Here is a 15998-nt window from a genome sequence, read left to right as displayed (position 1 = left end):
TAAAAAGTATACCCTCGTGACCTTAGACGGACGGTTTGCTTAACTTGTTTTCATTGAACTCAAAAATCCCGTGCTGGTATAATTAAAAGTGGAAGCGTGATTCTACTTGATTACTTGTAAGCCATTTAAAAAGTACTGTTTAACGTACAGGTAATTTAAATTCGTAAGAGTGGAAAATACATCTTCCTCGAGGTTGTGAATATTGTTAGAATCCAGGCTACTGTAAAGGGTTAGAAAAGTGGAACAAGTAATAGTAATAAAGTATATATTGGGATATATCAGAAATCAATAATAAGAATTTTTCATCCTTTATTGTGATTAGCGCCATCAGACTCGGCAAGTTTTTTAGATCTAAACTTCGCGGGAAGGAAAATGACGTGAGAAGGTTATTTGGTGATTGAAGTGAATGTCCTCAACTACAAAAACGATCTGTTTGTCGTTTATGACATTCATAACGGTTTTCCGAACCTTTCCTTTTTACCTTCGCACAATTCATGTATGGGGCATTTCGATCGTAAACGGTAACCATTTTCAGAATTTAGGTTTGAAATATGCTCGCCCTTTTTTCTTAAGCAAAAGCAACGGAACGAGCGCTAACATTAAAATTTCTCACACAATAGTACGAAGTCTGCTACTTGAATGCAAGACTAATTTCGCAAATGGTCTCAGATTTAACTTAAACCTATTCAGACCGAGGGGGGGGGGGGGGCTTTTGAGGCCCGCACTGACTTTGAACGCTTATAACTTTTTCAAGATTCAACCAAACCCTGCCAAACTTTGTGAGATTATCAAAATTTATCTAAGAATAATTTGATAGTATAGGATGTTGTGTCAAGAACTTGAAATCGCCAAGGAAACGACATTTTGATAGGCGTGTTTTCCCAAATTTGTACTTTTCGTGTTTCTATTAATGAAAATTAACTTAAATGCAAATCACTTTTACCTCTTTACGGCGTTAAAGCACATTTTTATTGATTTTAAGTACTTTGCAGTAATTGTGGGTGGTTTTCTGGCATTTGGGAAAAATTTTGAAATCCAAGAGGCGGATCCAAGATGGCGGCTGTTTTGACATCATGATGTAATTGTCACTTGATGGGACGTTATCATCCTACGTGACGTATAGCAAAAGAAAGATGTTTGGACATACTATACATCCTATAAGTTTCATTGCGATTGCTTAAATATTTTGGACGTTAAACAAAGCCCGTTCTGAATAGGGTTAACGGACGTTTACTTAAACAAAGTACAATGGAACATCGCGGACGCACTTACGACATTTTACTTTCTGCTACAAATTGTAAACTGATAACCAAAGATCGCTTCTTGTTACCCAAATACATGTACAATTCAATTTTCACCAAAAAGAGATCATACCCATCGCAAATTCCGCTGAAAAAAATCTGAGGTATTTTTGAAGTAACAGAAAAAGAAACCTAACAATGCTTGTCAGGCCAGTTTACGCGAGTTTTTCAGTCGATACTGGATATTTTTTCATAGAGATCGGAAAGCAAAGGGACTCCAAAAGCAAAATCTGTTCGTAAAAGGTCTTGTGAATTATAAGTCGATTTCATTTTATTGAACAAAAGAAAAAGAAATTGACATTAAGCTACCAGAGAAAATTCAGCCTATGATATAGCGAGGAAATAATTATTCGAGTTCAGAGAAGTCAGCAGCAAAATCTTACGTCAAGCTGTTAGAACTTCCCCTCTCGTCTATTAGACCTTGAAAATTTCTTCTTTCTATAATTTTGAACTTATAAGGATTAGGATTTGTGGCTTATTTATAAAGGAAATTATTATTAAGGAAATGATTTTTTGGACTCGAAATGCCCCACACGCTCATATAAACATTTTAGTAAGTTTTAACCGGTGACGTACGTGTGTACGTAATGTACGACCTCGGACCGTCTAAGAATCACTGCATGGGTTATGTGTAACAATAAAAGTGTTTTCGACCTGTTTCAATATCGATTCTATCGACTTTAATGTGGCAGTTGGCCATGGCTTGGTGATTCGTCACTCTCCAACTAACATGGGGATAGAAATCACAAGATCGCTATTGTGTCTCCTGGTGAGCTAATTTTCAATTTCTTACAGCTCCAGTAGATATTTCGCTGTAGTGAACACGCCGGTAGGTAAAGATGAAATTTTGTTTGTAGACATAACCCTGCGAAAAAAAATGAATAGATGCTGAACGTCGATTGCGCTTTCAAAAGTAGCATATTATGTTCCTAACAGAACTCACATATTTGCGATATTGACAAAATTATACGAAGTCCTTAAATCATGCTATTTACCGAAGTTGCAATACGTTCTAGTTTAAAATGCCCGTAAAGTTCCGTGGATAAGCCGCACCCGTAAATAAGCCGCACCCCCGATTTGGAAGGTCAAATTTTGAAAAACAATACTAGACAAAGTTTGAAGTTCGAGCGAAGTTCTGAATAAACAGGTAGGGTTCCAAAACACTGACAATAACGATATTTCGAAGTATATTCTAATTATATAATAAACAATAAACATACTGTCAGAAATAACAATAATTGACTAGAAATGTCAAAGTTTTGTCTCAGAAACAAAGCGCTTGAAGCCATATCAAAGGAAAGACCCGTGAGTTTGCGCCGACCATTTTGTTTCACGCATTTTTCACTCCATAGGGAGTGAATAATGGCATAAGCCCAAGATAGCGAACCAATAGGATTGCTTGAAACACCAAGATCACTGAGTGTGTATATACCAAACATATATATGTGTCCTTTTTTACCATGAAAAACAGCACCAAATAAGAATTAAAACAATCGATCAATCAAAACCGCATTGTCATCTAGCAGTCTGTGCATAAACTCCCAAAGACTGGAAATAGAACAAAATAGTTGTTCTAGAAAATATCCATATCCCCACCACAACGGTTTTTTTAGTAAGCTTGTCATCCTCTTCTCTTAATTCTCTAAGTCAGGCTGAGATAAAAAGTAAAAAAAAAAATGATAGTCTTACAGCCATTCTAGATCTTGAAATTTTGAAAATACTCCATTGGGTAGAACTTTAATACCGTTTGAATGAAACGACCTGAGAAATAAGGTCAGCCAAATATATTCACCTAATCGTATTAAATAGATTTAGCCAAGCCTGAAAGCGGAGCTCCCCGGTTATTTACTTTACCCTTAATTCAAATCTTTATTTACTGACCATAGACGGAAAAATTAAGACTCGAGCCCGCAGTCCAATGAAAACCATTACCTGGTCAGCGTTAAACTTTAAAAAATGTAGCCTCAATCAGTTCTACACCTGAGCCCGCGATGTGGTCATTTGATACTGGTCAGCGTATACCTTGTTTTGACAGCTGTCAATAGGACAATAGAATGACTTTTTAAGGAGATATTGTTTATTTGCGCCCGCGTAGTGTCAATTGCGGCCCGAGCGCGAAGCGCAAAAGCCGCAAATGATCGATACTACAAGGGAGCAAAAAAACAACATAAACAACATAAACTAGAGTGAAATAACAGGAGATCTCTCGTTGAGAAAAATCATATCTTCACACGAGGAACATGTTATCTTCTCATGTGAAGCTATCGATATCGAAACGTTTTCTGACTAGTTTTCCTTGTTTCAATGATGAATAAGCCAAAGTTCATCGATTTTTGGTCAAAAACATCTTCGGATCTTCCTTGGCAATCTTGGAAAATGTTCGGAAACAATCGTACGACCTTCGGACAATATTTTAAAGATCTTTGAAAATCTTTGGAAAATGGTCGGAAATTTTGGGAAAATAGCCAAAAACATCGTAATTAGTAGGTTTTTGTAGGTTTATATATAAACAGAATTTAACATAAATGCTGGAGATATAAAATTTATTTTCTCGTGTTCAAGTCGATTAAACCCCAACCATGACCGATGATACACAATTCATGTGAACGATATTTCGACTCTCGCAAGACAACAAGAAGTTGCTCTCTTTGTCTCTTCGCCTTGTGCATTTGCTTCTAGATCCGATTTTTTGGCTTCATTTTGCCCCATTTACTACAAAAAGACTTTGATTTTCTTTCCGAACACAATTCACTCAGTGAGAAACTCTTCAAGGCTACGTTAACTTCGAAGCTTCCTGAACGCGTACTGAATGGTTTTCCCGCGTAGGCGGCGCTGATTGGTTAAATTTGGCACGTCCTGCCAAAAATGTTATTTTTTTACATTTTTCTTTATTTTGCCAGCTTTTTGAAAGAGATTGCACGATGTGATTATTTTTTGCATTTCATAAGCATTCTGGCTTGATTTTGCATCAACTTTTGTTATTTTTCGACTTTCTAAGATAATGGGGAAATCCCAGAAGGCGGATCCAAGTGGCGGCCATAATGACGTCACGTGACGTCATATGACTTCATAGCTAAGCAAAAATATGTCATGGTTTAGAGTTCGCTATTGGCTTTCTACTCAGTGCAAAAATATTTAGCTGTGCCGTAATAGTTCGAAACTCTGGGGAGGCCTAGGGGTTCCATCGACGCCCACTCCCCATTGTACGATGGTGGGGGTATGATTTTGCTTGTACGTCCGAGGGTTAAATAGGCGTTAACTTTAACGTTCATGTTAACCTATTTCTGGAGAGAGGCCGTCATGTTGCGCGCCGTCGAAGAGCGCACGCGCCTGTGATCTATGCCGGTAGCCACGATGACTACGAAAACTCAAACGCATGGTTAATCGTTATAAATAACTTGCATCAATCACAGGTTTCAAATGTTACATGGACAGGATTAAACTATAAGAACGAAAAGTTACAAATCGTGTTATTATACGGTAAACGTTGGTTGCTTTTAGAATTATTCATATGTAGTTTTTAGGACCGCATTGAGACTGAGAATACATGCCCGAGGTCTTAGCTATAGGGACTGTAGCTGTAATATTGAATTATGATTCATGGGACATAAAGTAGATCAGCTGCGGGATACCGACATGTTATAATGCATCTTCCCGTTACAGAAAAATTCTGGGAACGTCCTGTTTAGGAAAAAATTTTGGAAATGTTGTCGGGAAATTCATTTGATTCTTTCGCTCTTAACATTCGATTTATAAAAACCTGATGTTGGAACCAGTAAAGCTATCGAAATATAAGAAGTGAAGAGGTTGTTACAGGTTGTATTGTTTTTCATAGATATGTTTTATACAGGAATTCCCTGTGAGATAAGTTAGTACACGGATAACTTGCAGTGTTTAAATGTCAGCGTAAAAAATGTCTGCTCGGGTAGTAGTGAGAAAAGACCAACGCACGAAAATTATTCACTCGCGGAGTAAATTGTTAAATATCAGACAATTGCACTATTCAACAATGAATGTTAAACGATTGTTTTTCAAACTTTGTTTGATTTTTATGTGCTTTAAATGTTGCACTTACAGCCACTGCAGTCTAGTTAGCTTGTCAAACATCCCATCATGTAAGAATTCAATGGCGTTTGAAGAGAAATCGCTGTTAAAAAGGAAAATATAATATTATTGACTAAGATATGAGATATAAAATATAACAACTATGGTTACCGTATTTGGTTTCACTTATCGTTTGTTAAACATCTTGATATTTAAATCATTTAAATACTTTGCCACTCTTGAGGACACTTTAATGGACTGACTGCCATGACAACAGATGAACAATTTTGATCTAAATTTCTCAAACTCATTGATAATACATCAGGCTAAAACAAACGAAAACAGAACCGTGACGGTGGTTTGGATATGTTATCTGAATAAGCATGGATTTTTACAATTTTTTGTTGTTGTTTTCTCCGTATTTTTGGTTTTGATTGCGAAGATACATCAAACACCTGAGAATGTGTTTCACCACATTTCCAAACACCTCAAAGCTCGTCAAAAATACTGCGGGTCGCATTTTTAACTCTATTCTTGGTGTTTGGAAATGTGATGAAACACTGTTAAGATAACGTGAAACTATTTCAGGCAGGTAGAATTGCCAAACAAACGAAGGGACATTACTGAGAGGTGAAAGGAAAAATAAAAAAAACTCTTCCACTGCTGTAGTTGGCCAGTTTGGATACCTACACGCAGCAAACAGTGTCAATACTCAGTGCGTGTGGATCAGCTGCAAACAGAATTAACATTGTTCACCATATCGGCGGAAATGCCACCACAAAACACTGCACATAGCCTTGCACTGATCTAAGACAGTAGGCAGAGTAATCCAAATTTCGCTTACAGCCAAGAAAGTTTTGTCAGGTTGTTAAAGATCCCATCTGGCAGAAATTTGATAGTGTTTGAGGAAAACGTCCTGAGAAAAGGAAGAAGTAGCAAAGGAAGTGGTTAAAAGTAATAGCTGTGTGGCTAAGCTTTATAATTCGCCCTTCAGCTACATTCCACCTACATTTTTAGAAGACTTGTCGGGCCACTGAACAAATCGTCTGGCAGAGATGAAATGGCATTTCTGTCGAAATAGCTGTTAAGAAAGGGACTGGATGAGGACGAGTACAAGGACGATGGCGAGAGCGAGGACGAGGAGAAGAAATATAAGAAAGCTATTTAGCAAGCACCTTATTACTGACGTATTTATTTATAAAAACGTAGTGTGATATACTCAAGAGCTGTCCACTAACTCTGGTTTCAGTTAAGCACGAACCATTTAACTAAACTGCCTCCAGCAGGAACAAAATAAGGTATCTATCTATCTATCTATCTATCTATCTATCTATCTATCTATCTATCTATCTATCTATCTATCTATCTATCTATCTTCTTATTCGTCCAAATGAATACAGTATGGAGCCCAGTTTTCGGCCACTTTTGACGTAAACTTGTATTTCTTACCTCGAAGAACCGCAGAAACTTGAAATTTCGCTCAGAGTTAGCTACATTATTCAGCTTTTTGGTGTAAAGCTTTCGGCTTGTCAACGCATAATTTTCCCGAGCAATAATAAAAATAAGTGTTCCGTTTGTGGGCCCAGTTCTCGGCCACCCGGGCCTAGTTCTCGGCCACCAAAAAGCATGTGCGTAATTTTCTGTATAAAAAGGCTCAATGAATATTCACAGTCATAAAATCACTCTGTAAACTTATTTAAGCTATGCCGATCCCAAATTATTTTATGAGGCTTTGTTTTACTTTAGAAAAGAAGGTTTTTAACGCGCCTAGTTTCTTGCCTATGTGCAGGTTCTGGCAAAACCTCAGAATTGCGTTGTGTGACCAATGCATTTAGATGGTTTATTTTGCAGTGAAAACGTCTTAAAAGAGTTAAGCGGTGTTGTAGAAATAATAGACAAGACAAGAGTCAGCTCAAAACTTAGAGATTTAATGGAACTTTATTTTTAAAATTTTCTTTCTTTCATTTTGGCCGCAGCTGTGATAGCGAGCAGGGTGGCCGAGAACTGGCAAATACGCAAAAGTCGAACGAAAACATTTCGAGACAAATTAAGACCAAAAAAATACAACGGTTCAACGAAAAGTTACTGAAGCAGAAAGCTAAATTATTCTACGTTTCACATGCCAAAAATTAGCTTGTTTGGTAAGGGATTTTGGATAAAATACGAATTTAACTACATCCGTGAATTTTAAGGAGCCGTAAACAAATTCACCTAGCTCCGCGTAAACTCGACGTGTGAGCTTTTTTTAGCGAGTTGAAGGATCAAACTCAAGATACTTAGTGCACAAGAATCAGTCTATCGTTTTATGGAAATAAATTTTTCTTTTAATTCAACTGGGGCGCGAAAAAACGCGTTGAACACAAAGTGGCCGAGAACTGGACCCGGCCGAGAACAGGGCCCCATACTGTAGACATTTTAATTAATCGGGCGTGGCCGATTTATAGTTTACCCTTTGGGCGTCCTAGACGATAGTCTCCTGTCGGCTAAAAATGACGGGGATAGCCTGGGCCAATCGGTTTCATTTCAGTTTTGACAGTAAATCGTTGTAGGAACACTGGGTCGACTTTTGGGCAAATCTGCAATCTGGTTCTCTTCTTTGCTTCGGCGGGAGGACAGAAAAAAAGCTTAAGGGGTAAAGTACTAATAATCACCATTGTGAAACTGTAGTTGCTTTGACAAGTCATTCATGTCACGCAATGTTTTTGTGGGAAACTTTGAAACTAGACGCTTTACTGGTTTTTACAAATAGCAGTGTGATCTGGCGGTACATTTTTTTGAGGCGGACTCCACTTTCAAACTATTTTTTATATATTTAGCAAGAAGTATGTCGATTTTCATTTCCGCACAGTTGGGCGTCAAAGTCGCCTGTCACAAAGAGTAAAATGTTTGCACAACTACTTGGTTTGGATATATTTTAGATTTGACTAGTGACGTTAGTAAGGCACTTCTCAAGACGTCAGCAAAACATTGGCAATGTACAGTATTGGTGTGAACTTGAATGGAATTTTTTACGAGATCAGTAAAGCTATCGAATGAAAAGATGACTTGAAAATGAAAACTTCGAATAATTATAATTAAATACCAATTGAATTTTAGATGAAAAATTCCGGAAGTGACATCTGTGTTCAAAATAGGAATTTTTGTACAACTTGAAGTTCCGAAAAAAAAGACCACATGTTTTGTAAAAATCACAGACAAACATGATCAGGAAAACAAAACAGGCCAATGGGTTTTATTCACGAAAATACAACTTTCTTAAGAAAGAGTTTGTAAACAAGACAATGGAATCGAATTACATTTCACACGAAATTATATTTGCATACATTTGAACTTGCAAAAAAGAAGTATCTCTTTTTTTTTTTTTTTTTTTTTCTTTTTAATTGCAAACACACAAAAGCACATCACTTACAAAAATACAGAAAAGTATCCCACTACTCACTACTTATTGTACAAAAAAAAGGAGTATCTCTACCGAGACATAATAGCGAGACCTTACATTAATAATTATTGTATTCTGATCTGATTGTTATTTTTTTATGCATTAACTATTTTAAAGTGGTTCTCATCGATGAAAACAAAACGGTTTTTCATTCACTGCTTGAAGTATTTATAGACGTGAAAACATTCGCTTAATCAAATTACATTCTGCACGAAATATTTTGTATCCATTTGTCCCGAAACTTTGAGGAAATTGAAATCTTTGTGGACAGTTCTGCATAAAAGCAGTTCATAAAATTGAATAAAAGATAAGAACCATATTGATAAAGAAAATTTTAAAACTTGTTTTTGGCTCATTTTGACGCAATTCAGGATTTTCAAAGACTGCCAGTAAACGGCTGTATCTTGTCTGTCTCTAACGATTTTGCTACGGTTTCGAACGAGCTAATTTTTCAACATGATATCATGGTAGCGGGCAGAAGTCGATTCGTTCTGAATTTTTCAATACGGTATACAAGTTACTTAACAATTATTCCAGAAGCCCGCGCCCGGGGGGGGCACCCGGTATATTTTTGGGTGGGGGTGTGCCGCTGGGAATTTGAGCCCTTACCCTATCCAGACCATGTTCAGCATTGCCCCTACTACTAGACACTGAATCCCTACCCTTCCCAGACTTGCATTTTGTTGACTGTATCAATCAGTTTAGGAAACCATCTGTGAAAACGTGCCGCGAGATATTACGTTGGAAAGCCTCTTTCTCTTCCGTTCTGACTATTTTGTCATCCGTCGATCGGTTTCCCGGCAATGCTACCCTTTTCTGACCAACTCTCTGATTTCTTCCCTTCCCAGACTAAACTGCTTGAAACCATACCCTCCAGCGGCACATACCTATATAGCTCATGTATGGGAGTGCCCCCGGAGCCCGCGTTGGATACGTGGTGGTAAATAGCCAACGATATGGCTATAACGACTCGAATCCAACAAGGGCGAATGGAATAATTGTTTTATTAAATTCTTCTCAAGCATGTTCAAATCGACTGGACATTTCATTTTGATGTAAACGAAGTGATAGTACGAGGAGGCGCGAAAATTTCTGGCGCGGTGTTCACTTCTTGAGTTGAATGAAACATACGAGGAAAGCGAGCAAGAGAGTTTTCTTCAGAAGATTTTCCTCAAACAATCCCCTCTAAAGTCGTCTAAATATCCTGGAAATTGTGACAACAGTTAAGATTTACGAGAATATCCGAAGCAAAACCTTTTCTGGAAACTACAAGTCTTGTGCAAGTCGAACGAAGCAAGTGTTTACATTGTACTTCTTTACGGCTCCACGGCTGTCATCAAGACTGCTATATTATTTGAAGCGAAATTGAGCTCAAAGTGGAACAGGTTTATTGAAGAATGAAAGAACAAAACCAAGATTGAAAGGTAACAAACTTTAATGAAGTGCTGAGCCTAGTTTTATGACGAACACTGAATGAAACTGTGTCAGTTTGCCGTTCTTTCGTAAATTATTTGCTGCTTTTCTACTTTATTCACTCGCTCTTGTTGTGCGTTCAGTTTAAAAGTATTATTAATTACACTTTTCGCATCTATCCTTTTGTTTTGCGTAGTTAAATTTACTATGGTATTTCTGTGGTTTTTGTAGGCACCGCTAATTATTTCTTGTTCATAAAGCTCGCCAAATTCGCTGTTCAAAACCATTTTTTTGAGAACTGTCGCTCCCGCAGAAAAATTTTAGCTTGCCAATAGTAACGCAATCATTTTCCAAATAAGGTCAAACTAAGGTATACGAGCTGACAACCGGGATTGAGTGAACCAATCAGAATGCTAGAAATGCAATATCCGAGGTTGAGAATTTAATAAAGGTCAATATACAGACCCTCTGTACAGTAAAACACGTTTTGGGAACAAACCATTGTGAACTTATTTTCTATGTTGATCAGTAAAAATCCTTAGTACGACATGAGGTTTGTTATCAAGTTCGTTAGTACGTTAATACTGCAAGGTGTATAACCTCAGATAATTATTATCAAGTGTGTTTTGTTTTATTAGCGGTTTATACTCTAAGGTCTTGGTATGGGAGATCAAAATTAAGGCAAATTTCTGTTATTATCTGATTGCTTGGCACAGATTAGTACGATACTGAATTGTAAACAAACATTAAATTGAATGAGAGTAGAAAGGGAGGGACAGGTGCGGGTGAAAGGCTAAGGAGATGGAAAGGGAGGGAGAATTAAAATCCATGCTTGGTTATATCACTTTAAACTTTCTACTTTAAGAGATTTAACTTTAAGAGATTTAAAGAAGGGATTGAAGAAAAGAATGGAAACACCTCCAAACAGTTGGCCCCCTCGCATTAGAGCACTCCGGGTTGTCAGGAGACTGTTTGGTGTCCGTCCACCAATTTTTAACTTCAAATTCAAATTTTAAAATCACATTAAATCTCCAATAATTCTTATTTGTCTAAATTTTACTAATCCTTTGAGAAAAACTATCGCCTCCCAGACATCCCCCAAAATCGTCCAAAAATTAACAAAATACTGCAAAACAAATATATATGGGATAAGTAAAGCTTTTTTGGATTCCTTTAAACGCGGCTGAAATGGTTTTCAGTGTTTTCCAGCCCTTACACTTTGGGTCAGTACTACTATTCTTCACCAGTTGCTATTACAGTAATGGTATTAAACAAATACCTAATCATTGGTCAATAAGTTGTGATCATTTTCTTGACAACAGTAGTTACCTGATTAAGAGTTGTATACTGTTCCATTAAAGTGTAAGGGCTGGAAAATACTGAAATGCGTCAGCCACCTAAACCCCGCCTTTATTAAGAGGCTGTATCTGTAATAGTGGTCTGCCCGATCTGGCTTGTTAAATAGATTTCGCTCTTTTCTAGTGTGTTGCAAGACTTTCATGTACTTATACTAAAAACACAATTCACTTGACCGGATCATTAATTTTTTTCGAGTTTTTAAGGATTTTCGGTTCACCCGAACGAGCACTTGTAACGACCACTGTCAAGGCTTAAATTTACCACAACTTTGAAAATTAATTAAAAAAGAACTAACAACTTCTGTACCAAACAAACACTACAGCCTGTTCAATTATGTCTTTTTAATTTATCACACCAACTTTCACGAACATTGAGCTCGAAGCAAGCTAGCAGCAAAACAATAACGACACCCCTATCACACACCTTGATGAAACACTTGAAAACGGCTCAGATTCAAACTTTATTTTTGAAAAAGTGAGGCGGTCTTCTTCAATTAAACCAACGCAGCCGAAAAGTAGATGTAATAGAAAATGTTCCTATCGAAAAAAACCTTTTGGTATCGTCTTAATGAAATATTTACAGCTGTGTAAACTTGCCCAATTTCGAAGATCTTCATGTTTGCAGCCATTTTGAGGGACTCGTCAGGACGAGGAGTTTCATCAACTGGCCTCGCAGACATACCTTACACCATCAGAAATAACCAAAGATTAGATATAAATGCATTGCAGTTCAACTGAAAGAGAATAAATCGTGTTTAAAAATGGAAGCTCGACTTACATTTCAACGATTTCTACGGGCGTAAGGTCATTCTTGTTCGAATTCCGCTTGATGATTCCACAACAAATAACAATATTTGACACGCAAACTTTGACTGAATGTAGTGTTTGAATCAGTTAATTATATAAAGGTAGTAACCTCGTGCTTTCCCTTCTTTACCGGCGTACAGCGAAGTTGTTTTCACGACAAAACAACAAGCATCAGGTAAAGAAGACCAAACTAACATGTTTATCGATTGGTCGGTTATATACTTCATATATGGAGTACCGTTGTGTACCGTATGTGTACCGTATAGTGCCTCATACATGAAGTAGTGACCGACAGGCCGTTTCTTCAGCTGTTTCTTCGACGTTCAACGTTTTGCGATGGGAAATCTTTGCTGTACGCCAGTAAGGACGGAAAAGCACAAAGTTACTGCCTTGAGCTGATTCATAGGTTACATTAAGTCGAAGTTTGTATGTCAAATATTGTTATTTCTAGTGGAATCATCGAGCGAAATTCCAATAGTAACAACCGTACGTCCGTAGACGTCCGTAACAGTCAAAATGTAAGTCGAGCTTCCATTTTTAAACACGATTTATTCTCTTTCAGTTGAACTGCACTGCATTTATATCTAATCTTTTTTATTTCTGAAGGTGTGAGGTATGTCTGCGAGGCCAGGTGATGAAACTCCTCGTCCTGACGAGTCCCTCAACCAAACATGAAGATCTTCGAAATTGGGCAAGTTTACACAGCTGTAAATATTTCATTAAGACGATACCGACCAAAAAGTTTTTTTCAATAGGAACATTTTCTATTACATCTACTTTTCGGCTGCGTTGGTTTGATTGAAGTAGACCGCCTCACTTTTTCAAAAATAAAGTTTGAATTTGAGCCGTTTTCAAGTGTTTCATCAAGGTGTGTGATAGGGGTGTCATTAATGTTTTGCTGCTAGCTTGATTCGAGCTCAATGTTCGTGAAAGTTGGTGTGATAAATTAAAAAGACATAATTTAACAGGCTGTAGTGTTTGTTTGGTACAGAAGTTGTTAGTTCTTTTTTAATTAATTTTCAAAGTTGTGGTAAATTTAAGCCTTGACAGTGGTCGTTACAAGTGCTCGTTCGGATGAACCGAAAATCCTTAAAAACTCGAAAAAAATTAATGATCCGGTCAAGTGAATTGTGTTTTTAGTATAAGTACATGAAAGTCTTGCAACACACTAGAAAAGAGCGAAATCTATTTAACAAGCCAGATCGGGCACACCACTATTACAGATACAGCCTCTTAAGTATTGCGAAAAGGCTGCACTTTGCTAAATGTTACAAATTTATATTTTCTAGACGTCTAGTTCAATCGTTTATTTGTATTGTGCGAAATATATTTTTATAAATTGAGACAATTATGTCATTAAGTAATAATGCAATCTTGAAAACATTCCAGATTTTCATTATTAAAGAGAAACACGAAAAATTCAAATTTGGGAAAACAAGCCTGTCAAAATGACGTTGCCATGGTGATTTCAAGTTACTGGCACAATAACTAATCCTACCAAATTATTGCGAGATAAATTTTAGATAAACGCGCAAAGTTTGGCAGCGTTTGGTTGAATCTTGAAAAAGTTATAAGCGTCCAAAGTCAGCGCGGGCCTCAAACCCACCCCCCCCCCCCCTCCCGGCCTGAATAGGTTTAAGTGACTGTTTTTCCAGTGATTTTTACTGTACTGTACCCTGCCTTTCAAGTCAAAACAGATAGCTAATTATTATGCGCCCGATTTTAAGCTTCTCAAGCTTCTCACTTCTTGTTTATCTTTAATTTTAAGTTTCAGTGAAGATCACAATCAAGACAATGAGTAAGTAATAGCAAATTAATTCAAGCCCTGTAATATCAAGTTATCAAAACCAGCTCACACATGTACGTATAGTGAGCTATTGTTTGCTATTCACGTTAAATACTTACAGCCTTTCCAGATTCTTCAGGTCATTAAACACTCCGTTAGGAAAAGACGTAACAGCGTTTGAAGAAAAATCCCTGTATAAAGGATTCAAAACTGTATACCCATGCAATACGTTATATATTTGTTATAAAAGTAAGAAATTTCTCTGTACTATTCTTTAATATTTCAGGAAGCTTACAGTTTATTTCAGTTTACTTTGGCCGCCTGCTTTGCGAAGTTCGTTGGGAAATTGGAAACTTTGTTACAAAGTTGCTAATTACGTTACGAGTTTGCGAATCAAATTGCGAACTTCAATACAAAGTTCCCAACTTCAGCCCGACTGAACATCCCAAGTTTGGTAGGTGAGAAGAAAAGAGTTTACTTAGGTTGCTTTGAAAGTCATAGTGATATCTGAACTCGATGACTTGAGAACTGGTCAAGGAAAGTTGAAGTGTAAGACAACCTTTCACACCAGTGATCGCGCATTTTTTTTGTGACGCACATTTTTCAATTTCAAGTGTTTGCGTTTGTAAGCCAGATGAAACTGGATGGTTTACCCATCTTTATGTAAAATTGATTTAACGAGACAGGGAATACTTATTTGTTGAGACACTCATGTTTACGGCTCACTGAATTGATGTTTTTGAACCTTTTATATATTTATTTTCGTGACATTTGTTTCCATAACTTCCGAGAAGCATGTCTTGTTTCTCCTCAACTAGCAAACTTGCGAAGTTCATTTGGGCACACGCTTGGGAATTTGGGAATTTCGTATCGAAGTTCGCAATTTGATTCGTAAAATTGCAACGTAATTGGCATCTTTGTAACAAAGTTTCCAATCTCCCAGCGAACTTCGCAAAGCGGGCGGCCAAAGTAAACTGAAATCAACTGTAAACTCCCTGTTGACAAGCGCACTAGATGCAGTACTGGCGTACGACGAAAATAATTTCCTGTCCTATGTTGAGTGCTTAACATAACTCTATCGTTTAAGGTACGTCAATTTACTTACAGTTCCTTAAGACGTGTCAGGTTGTTAAAAACTCCGTTAGGTAGAGACGTGATAACATTTGAAGAGAAGTTTCTTTGAAAGTATCCATAGAGTAAATAAATAATGAAGATTGATTATTTTATTAGGTCGAAAAAGCGCGCGTGGCAGCATTTTTGTGAAGACGGGGGTGGCGGTCGTAATTTTCTGCAGAATACCGGCCAGTAGATAGTGACAATAAATATATGGGGAAAAAAAAAAAAAAAAAAAAAAAAAAAAAAACACCAAAAAAAAAAAAAAAACCAAAAAAAAAAACCCAAAATTTAAAATATCTCAGCGAATTCGCAGAAACCTGGCCGCAAGGTTTTCGCTTGAACTCGGGCGAAGCCCGAGTTCAAGTCTAGCCAGCAACCTTAACTTGAGGGGGCTTGGCGTCAACCATGGTTTGGGAACCTTGCCCAGGCTCTGGGCTATCTGCTGGTGTCCAGCTGGCGGGTAGCCGTCAAAAGCTGGGGGGAGGGGAGGGTGTCACTTTTGACAGCTGGGCCTAGCTAGGTTCTGGCCCCTTTGTCTAAACTTCGAATTCCCTTTGTAGTCTGTGAATATTTTGAATGACACCAGTCGCGGGTTCCCTGTATAGAAGGTACCCTGCTGGTCTGGCAGCTGTCAGCTGGGCTCCTGAGGTGACAACCTTCTAGTCTGGGGGAAGGGCAAGGGACTTGTAGTATCCCGGGCTGTTTTGGGTGCTGGGCCCCAGGTTCTTGGAAAA

The 15998-nt window shown here is 37.6% G+C and overlaps 2 protein-coding genes across 2 annotated transcripts in view; one reads left to right on the top strand and one right to left on the bottom strand.

Annotated features, from left to right (window-relative positions):
• LOC144653189 (uncharacterized) overlaps positions 1-15998 on the top strand; it is a 467538-nt gene that overhangs the window by 323027 nt on the left and 128513 nt on the right. The gene's annotated exons all lie outside the window — the stretch shown is intronic.
• Positions 103-15319, bottom strand: LOC144655052 (uncharacterized). The gene is made up of 8 exons (XM_078515273.1): positions 15254-15319; positions 14268-14339; positions 6355-6426; positions 6190-6261; positions 5377-5448; positions 2991-3062; positions 2095-2166; positions 103-220 (listed from the first exon to the last, which is right to left on the bottom strand). Coding segments are annotated over exons 3-8 (408 nt in total). The 5' UTR covers positions 6357-6426; positions 14268-14339; positions 15254-15319.

This window comes from Oculina patagonica, chromosome 5, assembly GCF_052425735.1.
Source record: "Oculina patagonica isolate OP01 chromosome 5, crgOcupat, whole genome shotgun sequence".
NCBI lineage: Eukaryota > Metazoa > Cnidaria > Anthozoa > Scleractinia > Oculinidae > Oculina > Oculina patagonica.
This window is presented reverse-complemented; position numbering and strand designations above follow the sequence as displayed.